Source organism: Danio rerio, chromosome 6 (assembly GCF_052040795.2).
Source record: "Danio rerio strain M-AB ecotype USA chromosome 6, GRCz13ab, whole genome shotgun sequence".
In the NCBI taxonomy this organism is placed as follows: Eukaryota; Metazoa; Chordata; class Actinopteri; order Cypriniformes; family Danionidae; genus Danio; species Danio rerio.
The window spans coordinates 21,272,138-21,295,000 of record NC_141026.1 but is presented as its reverse complement, the minus strand read 5'-3'; the positions used below and the strand labels follow the sequence as shown (position 1 = coordinate 21,295,000).

Here is a 22,863-nt window from a genome sequence, read left to right as displayed (position 1 = left end):
TGAGAGGAGTTCAGAGAACACAGTCCTGTGAACTTTGGCTCCGACCACAGTTGTTCCCAAGACTGATTATTGCGGTTGCCGGATTTTCAATTATTGAAAATCGTGACAACGTGGGGTCTCCTAATCACGCGGGGCCCCCCCTCAGTGCGTGCCCTGCGGGCCCGTCCGCTACGCCACTCAGTTCATTATAGATAATACAACAGTATGCTGAAGAATTTATTAACTGAGGGTTGTAAATGCTATAATATACAGTAAAAAACACTTTACTATACTATGGTTCAATTTAAAGTATTTAGTAAAAACTACTATAGCATTTTTTCACCGAGCAGTGCTGTTTAACATATCTGGTACCATTAATATCTGAAATCAATTGTAATTGAGCAGGTGTACACCACACTTTTCATTAATTTTATTCTTCTAAGTGTTTTATTGTGATACTCAATGACATGTGTGAATGTTTGGGCTTATGACTGGTGCTTTGCATTGTTTACTAGGTCTGCCTCTTCACTGTTAGCAGCACACTTAGACTCACCAACAACTTTTTGTTTTTAGCAAGGTGCCGCTGTAGGGTCAAAAATAATTGTCAACTACGACATCAACAATCATTACCAGCATTGCTGTGCTATACTAGTGATGCTGATGAGAAATTCATAAGTAATTTATTTATTATTTTTTTTAAATCGGGGTGTGAGAAAATATTTAACACAAAAAATGAGGACCAGGGCTATGAGAAAAGGCATCTTGACTGGGAATGTACCAATAATCAAACAAAGAAACTTAACCCACTTAGACACTGTACAGTATATCACTGGCCAAGAAAGAAGAGTTGCGTGTTGGCCCAAGACTGTGGATGACATGTGCTCCAGCCATGCCTCATTCTTTGATCAAGTCAGAATACTAATTACTGAAGTCATTCTTCACTCAACCAAAGAAAACTTTGCCACCCTCAAGACGTTTATCCGAGACTGCATTGAATACTAGCTCAATGGCTTAGACATATGCAAGCATCATTACATTTTAATTAAACACAGGTTTAGAATAAGCCTGTAGGCCTCTTGTAAATGTTTGATGGCATTTCAGTTGGTTAAACTGAATTGTCTTTGTTTAGTCATTCCCCTGCTTCACTTAGGTTTCATTCATTTATTTTCACATTTCCTCTACCCTTTTGAATGTATGCTTCTTTGTGCGTTTGCCTTTTAGATAAGTCACTGTTTGTTTGTCACCTTAGCTTAAGCACGTGTGGAAGTTTGTGATAATTGCTTGCAAAGTCACTTTCATAATTAAGCTTAAGCACCTAATTAAAACAGTATTTTTTAAAAATGGAGCCACTAAAATGCAATTAAGAGAATTAATACAATCAATGCTGAAGTAGAGCTGCACAATTCTAAAATGAGAATCACATTTTTTTTGCTTAAAATAAAGATCCCGATTTTCTCACATTCTGTAGAATAAATGTTAATATGAGTCAGCAATTATTATTGTTTTTTTCAAACATATGGTAAAACAACAATAATAATATGTCTAGGTCTGCTGGTTTCTATAAATAATTGTATTCTACTTATAATTATTCTGATGTTGAATTATGTTTGAGATATGTGCTTGCAATCTGTCATTGACAACATTATTAGATCATTTTATTCACTGGTAAAATCAACATTATATAGGCTAGTGTAGTTATACTGACTGTTTATTTTCATGCACAACTGTGTGTTCGCTATGAAAGAAAATGCATATCAAATGCTTGTTGCAGTCATAACTCTAAAATGCGATATGATTTTTTAAATGATGTACACGCTTTCGGTTTCATTTTCACTGCTAAGTGTTGTTCATACTTCGCGCGCGGCTCTCAAAGGATCACTCTGTGCCACAAACTGAATATTATTTACAACTTTATGATCTTTTATTCACAGCCTATGCAGGTTCTGCTCACTAAAAGTAGACGCGAGCGCGTCTATTATTAAGTAGGGCGCGCGCCTGCCCTCTCTGTTGTAACAGCTCACGGTCAGCAGCTCATGTCACATGTGATTTCCCGGCCGCAAATACAGCATTATATGAAGACAAAAATAAACTTCTGGGTGAATTATACCTTATGCATACAGTATGTGACTCTTTTAACATCATTTGGAGGTGTCCATATCGCTGGGCAATGTATGTGAAACAATGAAAAAGACTTGTGCTGCTGCCTTTGCTTTTCTCCTGAACTTGAAAACATGATTGGCAGAATCGTAGAAATGCTGGATTAAGATCGTCTAGGGGTCATATTGAGATTGTGATCTTTTTTCTAATAATTGTGCAGCTCTATGCTGAAGGTATAACTGTTCCAAATATGCATAAGAAACTGTAACTATTTTTAATGAGCCTTTAACAAGACAGACCCTGTATTGAAAATTCTGTAAACACATTCAACATGTCCTCTCTTACCGTGGTGTCTTTAATCTGCTGCTGTGAGGGCAACTCAGCAATGTCTTCAGTGTCTAAAACACGAATATAAATATCAGTGTTAAAAAAAATTTACAAAACAAAACAAAACAAAAAAAAGAGCTAAAAAAAGCCAATTTTAGCACATTAAGAATGAGAGCAAGAAAAATTGCTCTGGTCAAATCTACTCACCTAAGATGGCTGCAGCTTGGAGGGAGTACTTTTCAGCATTGACCTCAGCAATGAGTTCCTGGACATCAGGAAGATCCTGAAAAGAATGGAACAACAACAAATACTAAGTGGCACTCTTATTTAATAGAATTCTGTTTTACTATAGAACCCATTTCATGTTGCAGAACTAAACAGCTTAATGTTTAACTTTAAAACTACAAATTATGATTACTAAATAACAATTATATTAATAACTAATTAATATAACATAATAATAATTATTATTATAATAATATAATTATACAATTAATATAATAATAAAAATAATCTGTAACAACTGATTAAAACCCTCACAGTATTACTTGTCTGCAGAATGCATTTGACGTATGCAAGATGCCTGTTTTAGTGATACAGCCATTTAGAGTAATTTCTATGTCCATACCACAGTATAACAATAATGTAGAAACTGGTTTTAGAGCATTTATTTTCTATGAAATTAAAGAAATGCTGTCATTAAAGGTGCATTAAAATACTAAAATCTGAAAGCATGTGAAGAAACAATGTTCAAATGCTCATGGTTAGAATAAAAGGGACCATAATGGTTCAAAACGCAGTGGAAACTAATATTTTACAGAAACACTATTACAGATATTGTTCTTGGTGTAAGCAAGCCTTTCAATATGAGCTCTATGTCCTCCTTGTTTGTTTAATTTTGAATTATTTAAAGCTCACCATTGTGGCAAGTCTTGAGCAAATATCCAATATGGACACTGTATAAAAAAAAAAACTTGTGTTTGGTACCTTAAGGTTGTTACTAAGGCTCTTTGCTTTGGATTGGACCTCTTTGGTATATTTCAGAACCCTTTCGTAAAGAACAAGAGCTTCACTCCACTTCTTCACCAAAACATAGGATTGAGCTATGTAGAAACACCTGTCGAAAGCACAACAACAAACATTTTATAACCATTGCCCGTTCTTCTATTCAAACAGTAAACGTCACCCTACATAATGTGATCTGAACAAAACCCATTGTAAATTCTGTTTGCACCCGAATATAGAATGGAATTTAGAATTTAGAAAGTGTAGCAAAGATTTGCCTACAATACTGCACTTTAATCTGCGATTTTACAAAAAAAAAAAAAACTGAGCTAAAATCTTAAAGTTTGAACATGCTATTAGTTACATGCAGGACAAATCTTCATGTATAATACAGATTTAATAAGATCAACACCTTCTCCCCCCACCCCCACCCCACCCATCACTAAACAACTTTTTAATTCGATCTTGAAAGTGTTCTACTTGTTTGAAGACGTTTTAAGCCATTTGAAAATTTTATAGTAATATTAAGAGTTAATAGTCTCCTAAAGATCTGTATAGCAGATCCCACCAAGGAAATAAAATCACCTGTAAGCCTTGTAGACCAAAGTCTTGAGGGACAGTTCTTTCTGGAAGGTGTGATCCTCCTCTAGACCCTGCAGTGATGACAGCTCAGCAAGACTCTAGAAACAATTGAAATAGTGAAAAATTTATGAAAAATCAGAAGCAACTAACCATAAACCTAATCATATAGTAACTACATGTCAATAATACTTCTCAGTACTTACATATGTAATTTAAATTAACAAGGACACCTACGTGTGCACCACTTAGTGTGTTCTAAGCAAGCTATGTTTACTTTCACCTTGATATTTTAGCGTGGAAGTATACCTGGCCGATGAGCTGTCTAAAAAAAAAAAAAGAAAAAAAAAAAAGAAAAGTGCCCTTCAAATTCAAATCAGCAGAATATCCTATCTGGATCTTTCACTTACTTCTGACTATGTTTACAAATACAAATCTAGGTATTTGCCTTAATAGACAATAATATAATTAAAGTGTTTATGTTAAGTGCTTTCATGTAGGAGTTACCTGTAATTTTGGCTTTATCTGCAGCTCGGCAGTTTCACATTTACTCATGTACATTTTATTCCTTCCCCTCGTGATAAACTGGGGTATTAGACACAAATAAGGAGTAAGGACTAGTGAGTGAGTTATGGAATTTTATAACGCATGCAAAATAGAAAGAATAAAACTTCGGCATTTGGTGATGCGTGTGGGTGCAGTCTTTTACTGACAGCCACTTGTGTGGATCTTGTCGAAAATTATGGTGAAAAGTCCTACATGACGGTAATAGTTTGATTGCGGTGTTTACTTCCATAATGCCACTAATATTTGCATACTCCACATTTTAATTCCATTTCTGTTTGGTTCAATTATGACTTTAGTCAGATTAAGGTGATCAAAAATCACTGTTTCGAGCTTATGTAGGCCTACAGTTCAAAATGCATGTTTAACTGAATAAACAGTTAGTAAACACAAGTACATAATGCCCTAATCTCGATGCGTTGCATTCACCGCGTGTTCAGCACAAATATCCGCTAAATGTAAAATCTAATGCTGTACACATCATCGCCCAAGAAGCTCGCCTTTACTAAGTTTACACAAACTGCGGCTTACAACAAAGAGCGGTATTGCACCGGTGGTCACCGCGGGAATCCTGTTCTGCCTGCACATATATTGGGTCAACTTTTCTTTCTTTTGTCCATTCTTTCTTGAGATGTATATTATTTTTCTATTTAATTACTGATGATTGTTTTGCAGCTTTCAGCCTTGAATTGAATGATTTATTATAGTCTTTTGTTTGTTTTGTAGCAGAAACATTATTAATGTTATGGCCCGCCCAAGTAAAGTCTGTGTGGAAAGCACTGACACATCCATCCATTCGCACGCATGCACACACACACACAAATAAATTTATCTGAACCTGCAGAATGATGTCATAGAGTCGTATGAGATCCTGTGGTCGCGGTCCTCTCTTGTTCTCATCAGTCTGAGGCTCTTTCAGCTTAGTTTGCAGTGAATGTGCCATGCTCTCATTTCTCTTCACCACGGTCCACAACTTGATATATGTAAGATAGCTATATGCAGATATGTAGACAATAACAAATATACGTTTAGCACATTAAGCACAGTAAAACAGCTTAAAAGAAACAGCTTTTATTTGATTCCTTAGCAGTCATTACGGCAGCTGTTATATTAACATACCTGTGTAAATACTGCAGATTAGATACCTTGCTACTCTCAGCAACGTCTGTGGCTCGTTCCCTCTGCTTCTGTAGTGGCAAGACACACAAACCTTTAAGTTGGTTTACTACACGCACACAACCTAGGGGTGGTGTGTATGTGTGTGTATGTATGACATTTTAAACCTTAAATGAAAAGGAAAAGTTTGTTTTAAAAATCTCTAAGTATCCAATATATAAACAAAAAGTGTTGTACTCTATGATATATTAACTATTAAATCTATATCATGAAAATAATAATAATATTAATAATAATAAAACCAAACACCAGTAAAAACAGAGAGTGAAGGTTTATTTAGCGAAGTAAATGGCACAGATTTGCTTAAAATATACACACACACACACACACAATACACACAATATTATGGGTGACCATTTAAAAGAGGACAATTGTTTGTGTGCATCTCGCTGGCACATAAGTAACCAAGACAGCAAGTCTTTGTGATGATTCAAGAGCCAAGGTGATCCAGGGTAATGTCAGCATACCACCAAGAGGAACAAACCACATCCTACAGTAGTAACTCCGGCGTGGATGTTCGAGTGCTAACCTAGATTGCTATTGCCAGACCTTTGGTCACTCATGATAATACCAAATGTTAGTTTCAATGGTGTCAGCAGCAAAAATATTGGGCTGTGGTCAATGTAAAACATGCATTGTTCTCAGATGAGGCCACCTTCACTTCCTTTCCCGCATCCAAGAGAGTTAAAGTGTGGAGAAGCCCCAAAGAAGCATACCACTCAGACTGTTGTATGCCAAGAGTGAAGCATGGGAGTGGATCAGTAATGGTTTGGGGTGCAATATCATGGCATTGCCTAGACCCAACACTTGTGCTAGATGGGCGCGTACTGAGCAGAGGACTGAGAGGCTACAGAAAGCTGCTGCCTGCATGTGCCTGTACCTCACAAAATTATTAAACAATAAATATTATTATTTCCTACAAGCCCCACAGAATGATGATTAGGGGATGGTGAAGTTAAGAGAAATTAGCCCGCGTCTGGCTCTTACTGGTGGGTGCAGTGCAGCAATTCTTTTCAAATGGTCATACAGTGAAAATATCCACATTAGAGTATAGGCAACCCAGCTTACAAGCCTCATGCATATGTGGCTTGTAGCCAGTGGCTTCTAGTCCCACTGCTACTCAAGTCACTGAGAAAGTGTGGATCGACTATCTGCTACGGGTGCTTCCTTGCTGGTTTAGAGGGCTAGCAAGTATGAGAAACCCCATGAACAAAGCTGAATTAGTGGTGGCGATGGAGTTGACCTAGGTAATGTTTAACCAAGATGCTAGAGAGAGAAAGGCTATGAACGTGGATTCCCAACCACTGTAGGGCACCTTGCGACCAGTGAGCAGACCAGTGGTCCCCAATGCCATGGATAAGACAATAACCATCGAAGCCACTTCCCTTGACGTCCAAGCTTGGTAACCCTCTTCATTGTCCACAATCCTGGGATTTGTGGATTTCCCACTTGAACCATCCAGCTAGAAAGACAATCAGTGACGGCAGTGCTAGATTCAGGGAGTTCTGTTACTCTAGTTCAGCTGGAAGTAGTGACACCCTGAGCCAATAACAAAGCCACAATACCCACCACATACACGGAGATACACGTCACGTACCAGCTTGCTGAATAATGATCTTGGCATTTCCTGGAGCCTGGCCTACAGAAGTAGGCATGGTGAGAGACTTACCAATCCCATCCTCCTGAAAGGAGACTGGCTGGGGTTTGATCAACATAAGGGAGGCCTTGGAACAGCAGCAACAAAGTCCCCACTGCATCAAAGAACATATGGCAAAGTCCTAGTGTGTTCGTTGGCAGGAACAGAGTTGAGAGAAACAGATATACCCCCTAAACCTGTTGAAAAGATAGACCCCACCATCAGGCCAGCTCACTACTTTCTCTTAAGATGCCACTCCCATTGTATATCTCAGAGGAGAGTTGTGAGCAAGTCAGATAAGCAAGCTGGCTGCCCTGGTCAGTCAGATCACATAGCAGCCCAGGTGAACTCATGTCATCCAGCATGAGATCAGGACGCCCCCCAATGAAACAGGTATGTGAGGCACATCGAGTGGCAATAGAAGAGATCACCAGCATGAGACAGCTCAGAGGCATTAAAATATCAAAGAGATCCTGGTCCAGCCCTGTCGTGATGGTCCTGAAGGATTTGGATTTCTAACTTCCAACCTGTCTCAGCATCGCTCAACGTTTATCCTTTTCTCATCATCCTGTTTCTCATTTTTATTAAAAATTATTATTGAATAATGAGTAAAGTTAACACATTGCTTAATAAAAGAATGTTCAGCACATTTGCTTATCTCTTTATAACTATTTTCAGAAGCCACCAAACTAGGTCAGAGGTCACTGAGACCTTGAGTGGAACTGAGGGCTGAGGACTGGACGAAACCGTTTCCATTGTTATTTCTATGAGTTAATACGATCTAAAATGTCTAAAGTGATTTTGCTGTTTTTACGGTTAATTCTTTTAAAGTGATTCTACTTTTTATTTAAGATAGACTTTGTGAAGTAAGAATATAACTGCCTGAATGTAGATTATACTGGTTTTTAACCAGTTTTGATAAAAACGGCTGAGAATACACTCAGCCTTGGGTAAGAAACCAATTGTACATTAAGTGTTTGTGTTCTATTTGATTGTGGATCAGTTTCATAAGTCTGGAATCAGTTCTAAACAGTCTAGTGGATGTCTGACGTTTATATGCTTGAGATATTGTTCAGAATTGTACGCACTCACCCACGTGGAAATGATCCTAGTCTATCTGTGTTTTAACCAATCAGGTAAAACATCTATATGTATGAGTCCGTTAATGTCGTTATGTGAGAGTATAATTGTTAATGTAAGCAGAGCAGCCTAGGAACTCATTGCAAGTGCTCAAGCTGGCTTCTGCTGATGAAACTGCAAACTATCTGCAATGAACTTTTTTTTTTTATTTGAACTTTTAGAACTTTTTCTTTTAAATTTATTTATTTGAATCTCTGACTCTGGCTCTTCTTCATCTGACAGACTGGTAATTTTTTGGGTTAAATCATAAGACGTCCAGTGACTAAACAAAATTTCCGTATTTGACAGCTACCCCATGTCCAAAGTGGATGAACTCCTGGAGCGGCTTGGCAAGGCCTGGTACAACTCAACACTGGATTTAATAAAGGGTTATTGGCCAGTCCCCCCTTCTCCCAAATCTAGAGAAACAAAACTGCCTTCAGCACCCCAAATGACCACTGCCAGAATAGCGACCTTTCCTTCTAACTGCACCGGGCCCCAGCCGCCACCTGGTGAATAATGAACATCCTGCTGAGGCCGCACCAGGAGTATATAGCAAAATACAGTAAAAACCCATTAATAAACTCAATATCTAAGTTTAAGGCAGTATATTCATAAATATGCACTTTTCATTAAATACAAAATGAAACTTTGACTCTTCTAACAGAAACTAGCATCTAACACAAACACACTCCCACACATTTTTACAGGTTGTATAGAAGTGTAAAAGGATTATAGTTGCATTCCAAGACTTGCATTCCTTCTGTGATGTGGAGAACTCCCTCTGTTAAACTAGGTTTTCATGTGGGTTTGCTGGTGATCAGTTCCTGGTCCTCACAAGGCTTGGAGAGGAGTCTAAAGGTTGAAGTTTGAGGTGGCAAAAGACCACCTTGTTGTTGTGTTGACTTCTGGTTTTGCGATGCACTAAACTTAATTGGGTTCTTGACAAGGGCTGGGCGATTAATTAAAGTACTCGAAATCAACATTCAGAACCTATAATTGATACATTTTTCCAAGTTGATTTTTCCAGTTATTTTCCCTACATGTCACGTGACCCCACTCTGTTAAAAATATTATTATTAATTATTTTTAAAATCCAGCACTGTGCTTGTAAACATTAATGAAATGTGAACTAACAATGAAAACTGTATGTTCATTTATTAACATTAAAAAGAATAACATTCAAAAAAAAAAAAAAAGATTTTCATTGTTTGTTCACAGTAAATACATTAATATGAACTGTGTTCTGTATCGTAAAATGTTACTAAATATTTTCTAAATGTCTAATGCAAATGTATATTGCACATTAAGGAAGTGTAAGAGGTGTTATTAATAAGTCTCTCACCACATCAGTCCTGAGCTCCTCCCTGACAGCCTGGATGGTGTCTCTACACTCTGCCAGCAGACTCTCATACAGGTGCTCCTTAGTCTCTTCATTATCTGCCTGTGAACAGTTATAATAATAGTCAAGATACTTGTATTTAGTGTGCTGCATGTGCATTATTGTGATTTTTAGGGTTTCACAATAAATTTGTGGTGTATCTCTGGGTGCTCACAAAGAAAAACTGGTAAAAAATTATCAGGTATAAAGTTCCATCAACGTAAAACAAGGTCAGTACATCAAACAGTTGCATTAAAAAAAACATTTTTTTTATTATTATTATTTTTTTTTACAAACTCAGTTGCCAATTCTGTTCAAGTTCTAGTTTGTTCATTTAGGATATAGTTCATTTCAACGTTGAAGGGTGTGATTGTACAGCAGGGAAGCTCTACCAACACTAACCAAGCAAGCCAAAGATAACAGGGACAAGGAACTCTGTCAAGGGACAGAAATGGAGAAAAAGCATTAGGAAAAACTAGTTGGGATTTACTTGCCTAAGTTGGGGACAAGTTCCCCTTAGGCAAGTAAATGAAGAAGCAGAGCTACAGATCAGTTAATAGCAGACAGTTGGCTTTTCAGTGTTCCATCAATTGAACACTTCTTGGCAAAAGTGTATGTGGACTGTAGGTGAACTGAAGGCTGAGAGTAGCTATATGTGATGTGTAGATCTATGACAAGTGTCATAGTTAGTGGATAATAGTAGATTTTTTCATTTAAGGGGCAATGGATATGAAAATAGATCAGCCTGCTGCCAGAGTCAAAGTTATTTTAAAACATTCATAACATTCTAATTCCACAATGAAACAATTGTCTGTCATTAAAAATGCATATTTGATTATCCAGAATTTCCAGAAACAAAACTTAGCACACACGCCCACAGACAGACTGTAGTCACGCCAAAACTACACCTTGCTACTAGCTGCAACTGGGTAAACCAGAATTTCAGTTAATGCTAGACAGTGTTTGAAAAGCAGCAAGAACTTGTGCCATAGTGAGAACACAGTGGTAGCTATTTCTGTGGCCGCTACATGCATTCAGTTTTATTCTTTGACACAAATGTACACACACATTTCAGTATGGTTATGAAATAAAGACCAATACAAGTTTTGTTTTTACTCCACTTTTTTTCCTGTAATCAGATTGAGCAGCACACTGTGGAGTTAGTTTGTTTATTGCTAATCTTTCATTCACTTTAAGCACTTTGTTTGCTGGTGTGGTGTGCACACATTCTAAATGGCATTGTACTGTTTCTATTCCTTATGGTGTAATATCTGTTGAGTTGAAGTTACCAGAAGGTGGATTGAACAAGAATGAACAGTGATGCTGCTGTCTACCAGATCATACAATGTGTTGTGTCTCTTCTTGGAAAAGGCTGATTTGTGATTGTATTCATAGTATTTAGTATTTAAATAGTTTTAAATACAAATTTTTACGTCTGTGTTGTGTAAGCGGACCCACCATTTGAATTTAAATACATTTTGGTTCTCTAGAGTTTGTTTTGTATTTTATTGTGGTCTTGTTTCATTAGCCTCAAATTCAAACTTTGTTTTTGATAGTTTTCTTAACTTTGTACTTTTTGGGTAAAGTCAAGTCTTTTTTGGAACTTTCTTTTGTCCACACACCACATCTCAAAACACAGAGTCAAATAAACTGAACACATTCCCTGTGAGTGGTTATTCTGTAGAGAATGCAGTCGGTTTCAGATGAAACAGCATACCACAGACATGAGCATGCTTCAGTTGAGGTGTGGCATGGGTGGGGAAGATGCCAGTATCCATAAGCATTTACCAGTGAAGACAAGAAAGAGGTCTTACGCGTTTTCAACAACCTCTGGATGTGAAAAGTGGACAAGTGCTAACCTTAAGCACTCATCTGCACCTGTACTTAGACATTGCCACTTATTATTGCCACAAGTAATTATTTCTTAATATCAGGTGTAAACAAAACATAATATTGATTAAATAACTACAGCATACTGAAGCATAAACAAATATTATACCATTTACTGCACACTGTTTTGGTGTTTTTAGTGTTAAACTATAGTGGCAAATGAATTGAAAGTATAGCACTTCAAAAGCAAATGGTTTTAACAAATAAAATTTGTATTTTTTTGTATTTGTATTTTTTCAATTTATATTACAAACACACACACACACACACACACAAATGCAAGTGACCCTATCTGTGATAATCAAGATTAAAAACTTTGTGTCCCAAATGATACATCATACACTATGCACTTAAACTCAACAGCATAGTATATGTATGTAGGGTCATTTCAAATGGAACACCAATGTTTTTTATTTTATATTTTATATTCACCATCAGAAGGTGGTATAATCACTCCTGTAAGAGAATTTTGCACAGTCCAAAATAAATAAAGTAATCCAACATAAGTGCCCGAAAGCTCCACCCTTTCTGCTACACGAGCAAAGCAGCAGCTGTTGAGTGCATGAAGTGTTCAACATTCCACACTTCTTCTTAACGGTTGAATAAGTGCATTATTAGGGTGTTTAATGCGGGCTTATTTTTTAGACTTTTCAGTTGGAATGCTCCACTAACACTATTTACACTATAAAATGGAGAAGAATAGTGCATAAGTATGCAATTCTGGAAACACCTAAAGTATTTTTGCTTGATTTGCGGGTTAGACAACTAGACTGCAACCCTGCAACTCAGTGTTTGCTCATGCGTGCTTAAGAAATGACACAAAACATAAAGAGTTAAATGAATGAGCACGGAGCTCCACGTTACTTTCACTTGAGTTCAGTTATTTGAACTTGCATGGGACAAAAACTGTGAAATTTTTTCGTGCATTCTGCATCATTCGGGCTGTGTGGCAATAATTTGGTTTCAACTCACACATTAGGATGGACTTTGGCACAAATACTTGATTCATGATTTTGGTGTGAACACAGCATAAGACAGGCAGAGAAGGGATGTCTCTGATGATGAAAGATGATTGACATTACATCAATATATCTGTAACTCACACACAAAATGTACCCGAATGTTTGCGAGGTATTAAACTATTAAAAGTTGATGAATCAATTTTGAGAAATTTAATAATTATTTATATTATAAAGTCTTAAATGCTCTTTTTTATCATTTAATTATGTAATGCAAAGTTGAATGCTAAAGTTTGTCTAAACTTAATATGAGAATACTGGGATGCTCTGTGGTTTATGAAATTGATAAAATCCTGCAGGATTTGACGTCACTGTTTTGTTGACTGCAGTAAATAAATCAACTCCATTATTCCTGCTGGTCTATAGGCGCCACCTGCTGGATGAGAGTTATTATATGAATAATAGTTCAGTTTAGACGAAGGCATGTTTTATGTAGCATAAATTCACAAAAACTTATAATGAATACAGTTGTTTTCCATCATTTTTTATTATATTTAATCCGCATGTAATAAAGCACATAAAAGAATTGTCACACTATTTTTTCTCGTTTCTAAAATATAGAATCAGCCATATAGCAGTCAGCCATGAAAAATCAAGATCAGTGTAATTATAAATTAATGTATTGAGTTGTATTAAAGGATTGGCGCAGAGTGGATTTTAAGGCTCAGCGGTGTTTATTGGGAGCAAATCAATTTATGTTTGTGCAGCAGTTGTAAAAATAAATGTATCTTTTAAAAATCAAGTTATTTTTCACATATCTTACGTTTTTTATATTGCTACTCAGCTAACATGAAAACTACTATCATATCCTGGTTCCTCCAAAGGCCCGCCCTTAAACAACTCTACTTGGTCAACGAACCAAATGTGTTGGGATTTGTGGATCGGTTCCACGTCAGCAGAAAGCATCACGCCTCTACAAGCATGCGCTTTGCTTCTGTAGTGCAATGTCAGCGCACCCATATCAGTTTTATCCTGAATCAGACACAGAAAATGAGAAGGACATAGCTGAACCTCATGCCTAGTCTCTAAAATAAATTTTGACAAGTGTCTCTCATATTTATTCGGATTTTAAGCATGTTTAAATAATACCAAATTGTTCACGTCTTTTGTCAAGTCAAATGTAAAACACACGGAAAGTGGCCATATAGAGAGACATTGCATGCGCTGGTGAAACTTGTGGGTGTAATACAGAAGCGTGAGGAGGGTATACGAGTACTGATATTGCAAAATATTGCATGGCTATCAGCCAATAATATTCGAGAACCTGGCAGAACTGCTGTGTGCATATATGTATACCTGAATTTCTGCTTCGAAGTGAGCACACTCTCACCAGCTGTGAAAGAGTGCATGTTGTAAAATGTCATGTTAACCATATGAAAATCCGAAAAACAGTATCTATGGAGCAAATAAATCTCATTTTAGGTATGGTGCTGCACTACATGTCCAGTGTGTGGCCTGTGTGATATTTTTGCAACACACAATCAGCTAAAGACAGTTTGAATTAGGGTATGTGCATTGTATCAACAGATGCATGTCTGTTATCATAAGCATACTCTGCCATGCTATTTCACACACTCATTTCAATCAATTTGTTATTTACCTGTTTTTTTTTTCAATTATTGGTGTTATTATATTCTGAAATAAACATGGAAGAAAAGTGCTCTGATTCTTAATTATTTACTTGATACTACTTGATAGACTTTAAAAGATCCAGCTGTTTTAGTGAGAACGCAGAGGGGGAAAAAATCAGCTCATTTTGACAATCATATGTAAATCTAGAAAAGACCAGAATCAATATGAATATAATTAATTTTTCTAAATCTCCCAATCATTTTTTTGCCTTTCTGTCACAAACATTGCTCCAAATTTTGAGAAAAGATGGTAAAAAAATAAATAAATCAGGTAAACTATAGGAATGGTTAAAAATATTCTAAATCATTTGCTGGTTGCATCAGCCCTGATTTATCTATTTGAAACATCTGAAACAACAAATGCAAGTTTAGTTTGAGAAATGACCAAATAACAGATTATATCCTTTAAATCCTAAACTGTGATTGAGTAAAAGAGGCTACTCCTCCACTTTAACTCACTGACTGGCACATTTACCTACCTGTTTAGATGTGCTGGCCTTGGCAAACAAATATTACACTATTGGCACATTTCTCTTACCGTCAAATTAAACCTAAATCAGACTATACAGAGTATAAATATGCATTTATAAATTATGTAGTGCAGAATGTTTATGGCATAAATGAACGTTGTGGTTTCTGTAAATAGTCAGAGGCAATAGTAACCTTCTCAAAACATGAAGTTACATGCTTGTTCTGGGTATTAGAGCATGAAGTGCAACTGACCAATCCTTCAACAGTGTTTTACTGAGCTTTGTATGTGAAGAAGTAAGCTATGTGTGTATATGTACAGATTAAGGGGTGGCTATAATTTAGATCACCTTGCTATGACACTAGTGAATCAAAATCAGATGGGCATGTTTTTACATATGCTGGCTAATAAAGAATCATCAAAACAAAGTTTCTGGGTTGTCCTTTTAAAATTTTCTTGGATGGACACACAAAGGAGCCAATTCCAGCACTTGAACAAGAAGTCAGATTTTAATGATTTGTCATTTTTAGGTTTCTCATGCCTGCTTTGTTTCCTTTGAGGATGGGACTCAATGCATTCTATGCATTTTCTTTCATGCTTTTCTGAGATGACAGACAAGTCAGACAACTAGCTAAAAAAAATAAACAAATCATCTGATGTCCTCTTTAAACTTTTGTGCAGGAAGAATTACTGGTATCAAGTCACAGAACTGTATGTAAATAAAAACTGAATAAGAAAAGAGTATGTTTACTGACCTGTGTAATAGCAGCTTCATTGTCAGCCAGACCCAGCAGAAATATTCTGGCCTTATCAATTTTGATAGGAACTGTACGGCCTCTCCATTCAACCTCACTCATTACAGCTGCCTGCTTGGCTCTTGTCTGAGTAATCAATGACTGAGAGAAAGAAAATGAGAACAATTATAAGCAGCTGTTCGTATACTGAGCAACAAGGTTAGGTTTGGAATAGCATTTCCTTAAGTTTTTACAGGTCAGTCCAATATTTGGAAATGAACATATATAGTTGGAGTGTCTAATTTAAAACACTGGTGTTACAATACCACTGACCTCCAATTTTTCAGCCATCATGCCACCCCCTCCTCCTGCACTCAGTCTCATCTGCATGAGGTCATTTATAGCGTTTTGGTCACCTAGAGAACAAACATAGATGGTTTATGTGGACAGTTGTGAGCTGCACTTTGTAGTTTAAGTGTGTCTGGGTTTTTTCCAGTTTATTTAAACCCTTTTTAGGGCAAATTGAGCATTTCCACATGTCCCACAATTTCAACCTCCACCATTAATCAGTTATTGTCAGTTCTTTCCTGAAAATACATTCCCAGATCTAATGATCTAGCAGGATATTCTACTGGTTGAGCTACAAGAGTGCAGGTTGAATATGAATCATTAAAATATCAAATCAAAAAGGCAAGAATATATATTGATAATATAAAAGGCTTTATGAATCGTGTATCTCACCAATGTTATATGCACAGTATCGGATGTTAGGTGAAATCTCTTCTACTCTCTGGTGATAAAGCACAGCCTGCTCCTCAGTAAAAGCACTTGCAAGTTTCTCATAGATGGTCCTGCAATGAATCCAAAAATATTGTCAACAAATGGAAAAAATATAAAACGCACCCAATATTACACTTACAAGTATATTACACTTACAAGATCTCAATCATGAAAGTCCTAAACCCCCCAAAAAATTACTTAAAGAGCCCATATTATGGGTTTTTGAAAATTCCCCTCCATGTAGTGTGTAACACAGCTCTAAGTGAAGTGAAGTATCCAGCTAAGGCTTAAATCTGTTAGTGTACAGTGTTTAAAACTGTTGATTCATCTATAAAAGAGTCGACTCATAGTGCTTCAAACGAGTCGCCTTGATCACGATTCATTAGGTGTTTCGCCATGACGTACGAACGAAACCAAGTTATTCACGTGCACGCGCAAACCCGGGAGATTTCAAACCTGAGGCCCCGCCCTCTGACGCAGAAACCCAGACACACACATACACACACCCACAAACACACACACACAAACATGCCGGTTGATTGAAGTCACACTGCAGATGGATATATTGAGTCTCTACCCAAAGATGAAACCTCAGCATTATAACCAAGCAGTTGGAAACTTCTGGAAGCTACATGCTACAAAGAATACTTCATCTGAGTTTGTTAAAGGAAGGATCAGTAAAGAGTAACTGATGGACGTCAGGATGGGTTTCTTCCATTTCTCAAGTGTAAGTACGTGCGGTTAAAGTTGTTGCCTCGTTTACTCTAGCTTGCAAATGTATTTAGTTGTGATTTGTTACTTGTAACCGCGTGTACTGTATCAGGTTAACTGGATATATTATCTTATCGCGTGCAAAGTCACGTTAAAAACGCGACGCGTGCTGTTTGTTTATGGAGCTCCGTGCTAGAGTTCTGCTCCCGCTATTTATTCGGAAATTTATTCCCGCGCCGCAGAAATCTGGCGCGGGGACAGCCGCGGGAATAAATTTCCGAATAAATCGCTGGAGCGGTCGGTAACGGGTTTAATTTGGGACGGGAGCGGGCTGTCTAGCAATATCACGGATATTGCTATGTGAATTAGAAAGAGAGAGTCTGCTTGGTATGAGAGAGCGTATGAGAGAGAGCGAGAGAGAGCGAGAGAGAGAGAGCGAACGAACGAACGAGCTGTGTGTATGTGTTTATACAGACAGCTTGGCTGTCTGGACTGTATACTGGGTGATTTTTGGTTGTGTTCTCCGCTCTAGCGGGACCGGGCGCGGCGGGCAGAAAACGGAGCGGGTTCTCAGGCTAAAACCTGGCGGGTGCGGGCGGAAGCGGGAGCGTTGTCATCCGGAGGTGTGTGTGTGTTTTTGTGTGTGTGTGGTATGGCGAGTACACGACTGTCTCCTTCGTTCGGTTATCCGTAGCACTATCCACTCGCCATAGTGTGGCAGCTAAAATCCACGCATACACTATCCAGCGTGTATGAACTGTGATTACTTTTTAAATTGCTGATTAGCTATTGGCCATTTCCCTCTCTGACTGAAGGCAGTCGACCAATCGCGACAGACTGTCATCGGTCCAATCAGCGCAGATTAGCTCCGCGCTAAGGAGGGGTTTGGGAACAAATGAATCACTGGACGATTCATACAGGAGTCGCTGGGATAATTAGGTAAAAATAAATGCAGATTATAAGACCATGAAAGTGTTTTTTGACCTTGCATGCATATTAGTCTGTTGTTGGAGACTCTTACAACCAAGATATGACCCTATTTCATGTATAATATGGGCTCTTTAAGAGTTTCTGAAGAAGAAAAATGTAATTGATATACAGTGTTAAAATTCCATGCTCAGTTAAATATCACTGGGGGGTGGGGGGTGGGGGGGGTCTAAATGCTTTCACTTTTTCTTATTGAATCTTAATGTCAAAGAGCACTAACTTGCAATTGTTAAAGGCCTCCATTGCAGATTTCCACTCCTGTAGTTCAAATTGAACCATTCCAGTCAGATAAGCAGTGTAAGCCTGTAAAATAAAGCAAACTTACAGAAGGATAGAGCTTAAAGTTCTTAAAGAGCTTAAAAATTGTAGAACCATTGAAAATACCACATAATACCATAAAATTCCATATTAAAATGTTTTATGATGCGCAAGAGCACACATTTGGAAGAGTGTTTATTTCCAACTTTTAGATTTTTTTTTCTAACCACGTTTGTGGTGTCACAATGAGCAGTTATCTGGCATCCTCTGTTAAAAGTGTACAGAGTAGCAATTAGTAGCATCGGTTGTTTTTTTTTTTTTTTTTTTACTGTATTTGGTAACTCCAGCCTGTCAGGATATAGAGTCCACAAGTTTCCTGGTGCTGTTTTGTGCCTAGTTAAGTTGTGATGAGATTACCCAGATAGGACCAAAAACTAGCAAAGATACAACAATATGTTCCCGGATCAGTCAGAGACGTATAAATACACAGTGTACATATGCATCGTGTATATATACAGGGGTTGACACAAAAAACACTGGCCAATTTAGTGTTGGAGGCTTATGGCTAAATTTGATAAGCCTGGTGGCCAAACGTCATTCATTGCACTTTCCACCAATAAGCACAAATTGTTGGTGTGTCTCTCACTGGCCCATATGTGACCAACACAGCAAGTCTTTGAGATCTATCAAAAGCCACAGTATATCCAGTGTAATGTCAGCATACCACCAAGAAGGATGAACCACATCCAACAGGAGTAACTGTGGATGCAAGAGAAATTAGTCTGAAAGGGGATGTCTGGGTGCTAAGCCAAAAAAACATAAAACCACAGCTGCACAACTCACTGCAGAATTAAATATGCACCTCTCCTGTTTGCACCAAAACTCCAATGTGAATCCTTTGATGCTATTAAGGTTTTGCAGGTAGGCATAACTACTGTCCTGCATATTTTTCCCCAGATTTATAATCATTGTATTCCCACTGAAGAAATCACATTTCATAATAATTTTCTGTGTTAACATTATTCACTAGCATTTTTTAATCACATTGACGGGTGAAAATCTGATCTATGTGCCAATGCTGCAGGCACAAGGGCAGGATATATTTCCACATATTAACGAGGCCTGAATCTGATCTGAATTGGATTTTTTCCCCTGCTTACACATACAAGGGCCACATCCGATCTGTTCAATTTAAGAAACAAAAATCTAAATTGGGTCACTTGAACCTTGCAGAGTAAATGCAGCCTTGGAAAACAATGAAAAATATCATCAGGCTGTATCACACACCCCTGCTTAGTATTAAAATTAGCTTTTTTATTAAATCAATGGACAAAGTTTAATTACTCAAGTAAATATTTTGTGGTACTTACTAAAATCATATATGTAAATAATCATAAAAAAGAACTTTGACTTACCTGAGCCTCAAGTTTGGTCTTAGCATCCACATTAGGACTTTCACACAGCTTCTCCAGCTGGTCTCCATGTTTGGCAGCCTTCCGCAAGCGACCCAGCAAATGGAAACGCTTTCTGGGCTCAGTGTTAGCTTCCTGTTTTAGCTGCATAGCATAACTCCAAGCTCTTTCTGCTTCCATTAACACTAACAACAGATATCTAGTACAGTGAAAGAGAGACAGATACAAAATGACTAAGATTAAAAAAAATAATGCATCGTATTAATATTTCATTTAAACTGCTAAAAGTTACCGGTTGTCTGAAAGCATCTCCACGGTCACTTTTTTCCCAGTAAACTTGTGTCTGTTTCCCATTTTAAAGCCCAGAGCCTTTCTCAAACGACGCAGCCGTCTGGAGCAATAACCCCTTAGAGGAAAGAAGAAAATATTAACGTAGTTGTATTTGTGTTATAATATAACTTAACAAAAAAGAAATATCTCCCACAGTCTTACCTATAGCGCTGGTAATCTCCATGCCTGAGTCCATGCTGCTGCTGAGAGTCTTTAATAATCTGCAGAACTGTAGTCAATTTTAAGTAAAAAAACCCAGACCTTTAAAATAGCTAACAGCATGTTTGGATATACAATCCCTTCCACAAAACACAACCGCAATTAAAAAATAAAATCACAAAAACTAGTCTGAGGAGGGCTCAATGCAGTAATTACCTATTACCGCTAATTACTCCATTTATTAAAAAAACATACATTTATAATATTTATTTATAATCTATATTATATAAAAAGCGATATTCCAATCTGTAATTGTTTAGATCAACTGACACGTATTCCATAAAAACCAAGTAGCAGCCGTCCTCCTTTTAACTGTTGAAATACTGATTGTCTCCACCACTAAAAAATAAATGATACTGTAAGTTAGATTTAGCTTTAAGGATACTCTCCAGACCAATACTCTGATCGATGCTGTTCTCTTTATTTTCCTCAGTTGACGGCATTTTTACTCCATTCTGCTCTGCAGCCATTTTTTCAGCAAGTACACGTCCGATGAACCAGCTAGTAAAAGATAGGTCCTCTGTCTTCTTCTTTGATTTCATGGCGGTTGTCAAACCAGCTTTAGTTGCATATACTGCCACCTACTAGGATCAAGTGTCCAGCTGTAATGTCGGAGGAAAAAGTTTTATGTTTTAATTTTCTTTTCATCTTAGTTCCTTTATTAATCTGGGGTCGCAACAACGAAATGAACCGCCAACTTATCCAGCATATGTTTTAAGCAGTGAATGCCCTTCCAGCAGCAACCCATCACTGGAAAACATGCATACACACGCATTCACACACAGACTATGGACAATTTAGTTTACCCAATTCACCTAGCACTTATTTGGACTTGTGGTGGAAACCAGATCACCCAGAGGAAACCCACGCAAACACAGCAAGAATATGCAAACTCCACAAAGAAATGCCAACTGACCAAGCCAAGGCTCGAACCAGCAACCTTCTTGCTGTGAGGCGACAGCACCCACTGCGCCACCCTATTTCAAACATGCTAGGCCTACTTCAAATGATTTTAATATATAACTTTTTTATCTGCTGATGATTGTTTCAGATTTCAAAATTTACGTTTGTTTGCATATATATATATATATATATATATATATATATATATATATATATATATATATATATATATATATATATATATATATATATATATATATAGTTTATTATTATTATTACTGTTATTTATTTTTATCTTTTCATTTTTTCCAACATTACCTAAGATATTCCAATGCAGGGTCTCTCCAAGATCTGTGGAGTCTTTGTGTTCATGGTAAGTTTGACAATTTACATGGACAAGCACATAAGTAATTTTTTATTAACTTTTTTTGACTTTCAGTATGCCTTGTACATCACTCTTGAGGTTGAGATTGAGTATTCCTAGGTGTGTCTGCTCAACATTTTGTTAGCCAGTATAGAAGATTTTTTTTATCATTGTATTTTAACTGTCTATATTTATTTAAAACTGCCAATATGACATGCATAAGGAGATGGTGGTGTGGGCTCCTGCATGGCTCAGGGTAAGGTAGGTAGGTAGGTAGATAGGTAGGTAGTGAGGAAAATTTTATACATTTAATTTTATTTTTATACATTTAAAGTGATGTCAGGTAGCACTATAAGTAGTATAGTACAAGTTACATGTATAATAATAATTATATATACAGACGATTTACAGCCATATAGCTCTGCTAAGAGTGTACTAGTGCGTTTATACAACAGTTCACTGGCATAATCAAGTATTTAAAAAAGAAAATTATACACAGAGTTTAAAAATTTTTTGTATGAGAAATTACTTTCTTCCGCAATTCACTCACAGCTGCAGCCGACATCAGAACAGCAGAAACTGTTGCTAATTTTACCAACCTTACTTTAGAGCTAGTATTTAAATAATTCTCCAGCATAATATCTAAAGTGATGACAAACAGGTGATTTTGCTCACAATTTAAGATTAAAAGAAATGGCATCAGTCTATAGATATTCCCTAGCATTTAGTTGCAATTGGGATATCACAATAATTAACTCGAAAAAGCCAAAGCAAAGCAAACACCAGATTACTATGGTATAAATACAGCACTACAACATAGAGAGATTGACTTAGTGTCACTTAGCTGTTTTTAAATGATTTGATTAGCTGTAGTTTGTAATTACGAGTTTTCTGTCGCTGTATCTCTGAAAATATGAATGTTTCAAATAAGCACTATCCTTATAAATAAACTGTGTAGTTGCACTCTAAACAAATACATTCTACACAACTACTGTTATTGTCTTAGAAAACCATAAATGCATTTAGGAGTAGTATTAAGTAAATGGCAAAGTATGTTTTTCCTAATAAATGTGTTTCATTGGAGTTAAAGCGCTGAACGGAGTTAAGTGGTTAATGGAGTTAAGTGGTTAATGTCGGAGCGAAGGAGTATAGCCTTTAGTTTTGGTTTTATTTTAGATAGTGCGGGAGAAACGTGGCATGGCAGTTGGTCATCAGCTGCTTCCTCCTATGAGCAAACATGCTAACAGTTTAGACATGTTTATCAAGGGCAATACCCTGGAAGTGTTATTTTTG

At 37.0% G+C, this 22,863-nt stretch overlaps 1 protein-coding gene across 5 annotated transcripts in view; it reads right to left on the bottom strand.

Moving 5' to 3' along the window:
- srp68 (signal recognition particle 68) overlaps positions 1-20,808 on the bottom strand; it is a 29,609-nt gene extending 8,801 nt beyond the window's left edge. For 3 of the 5 annotated variants that reach the window (XR_015492710.1, XR_015492711.1, XR_015492713.1), the window contains exons 1-15: positions 20,689-20,788; positions 20,247-20,313; positions 20,047-20,160; positions 19,758-19,953; positions 18,305-18,387; positions 16,348-16,457; positions 15,940-16,022; positions 15,628-15,768; positions 9,828-9,926; positions 5,671-5,738; positions 5,390-5,543; positions 3,994-4,088; positions 3,391-3,520; positions 2,611-2,686; positions 2,422-2,474 (exon numbers count right to left, since the gene is read on the bottom strand). Coding sequence is in view for 1 of the 5 variants with exons in the window: in NM_001005401.4 (NP_001005401.2) it covers positions 2,422-2,474; positions 2,611-2,686; positions 3,391-3,520; positions 3,994-4,088; positions 5,390-5,543; positions 5,671-5,738; positions 9,828-9,926; positions 15,628-15,768; positions 15,940-16,022; positions 16,348-16,457; positions 18,305-18,387; positions 19,758-19,953; positions 20,047-20,160; positions 20,247-20,313; positions 20,689-20,773 (1,554 nt within the window). In the remaining 4 variants the exon portion in view is untranslated. 5 annotated transcript variants of the gene reach the window in all.
- Positions 20,809-22,863: the final 2,055 nt, after the last annotated feature.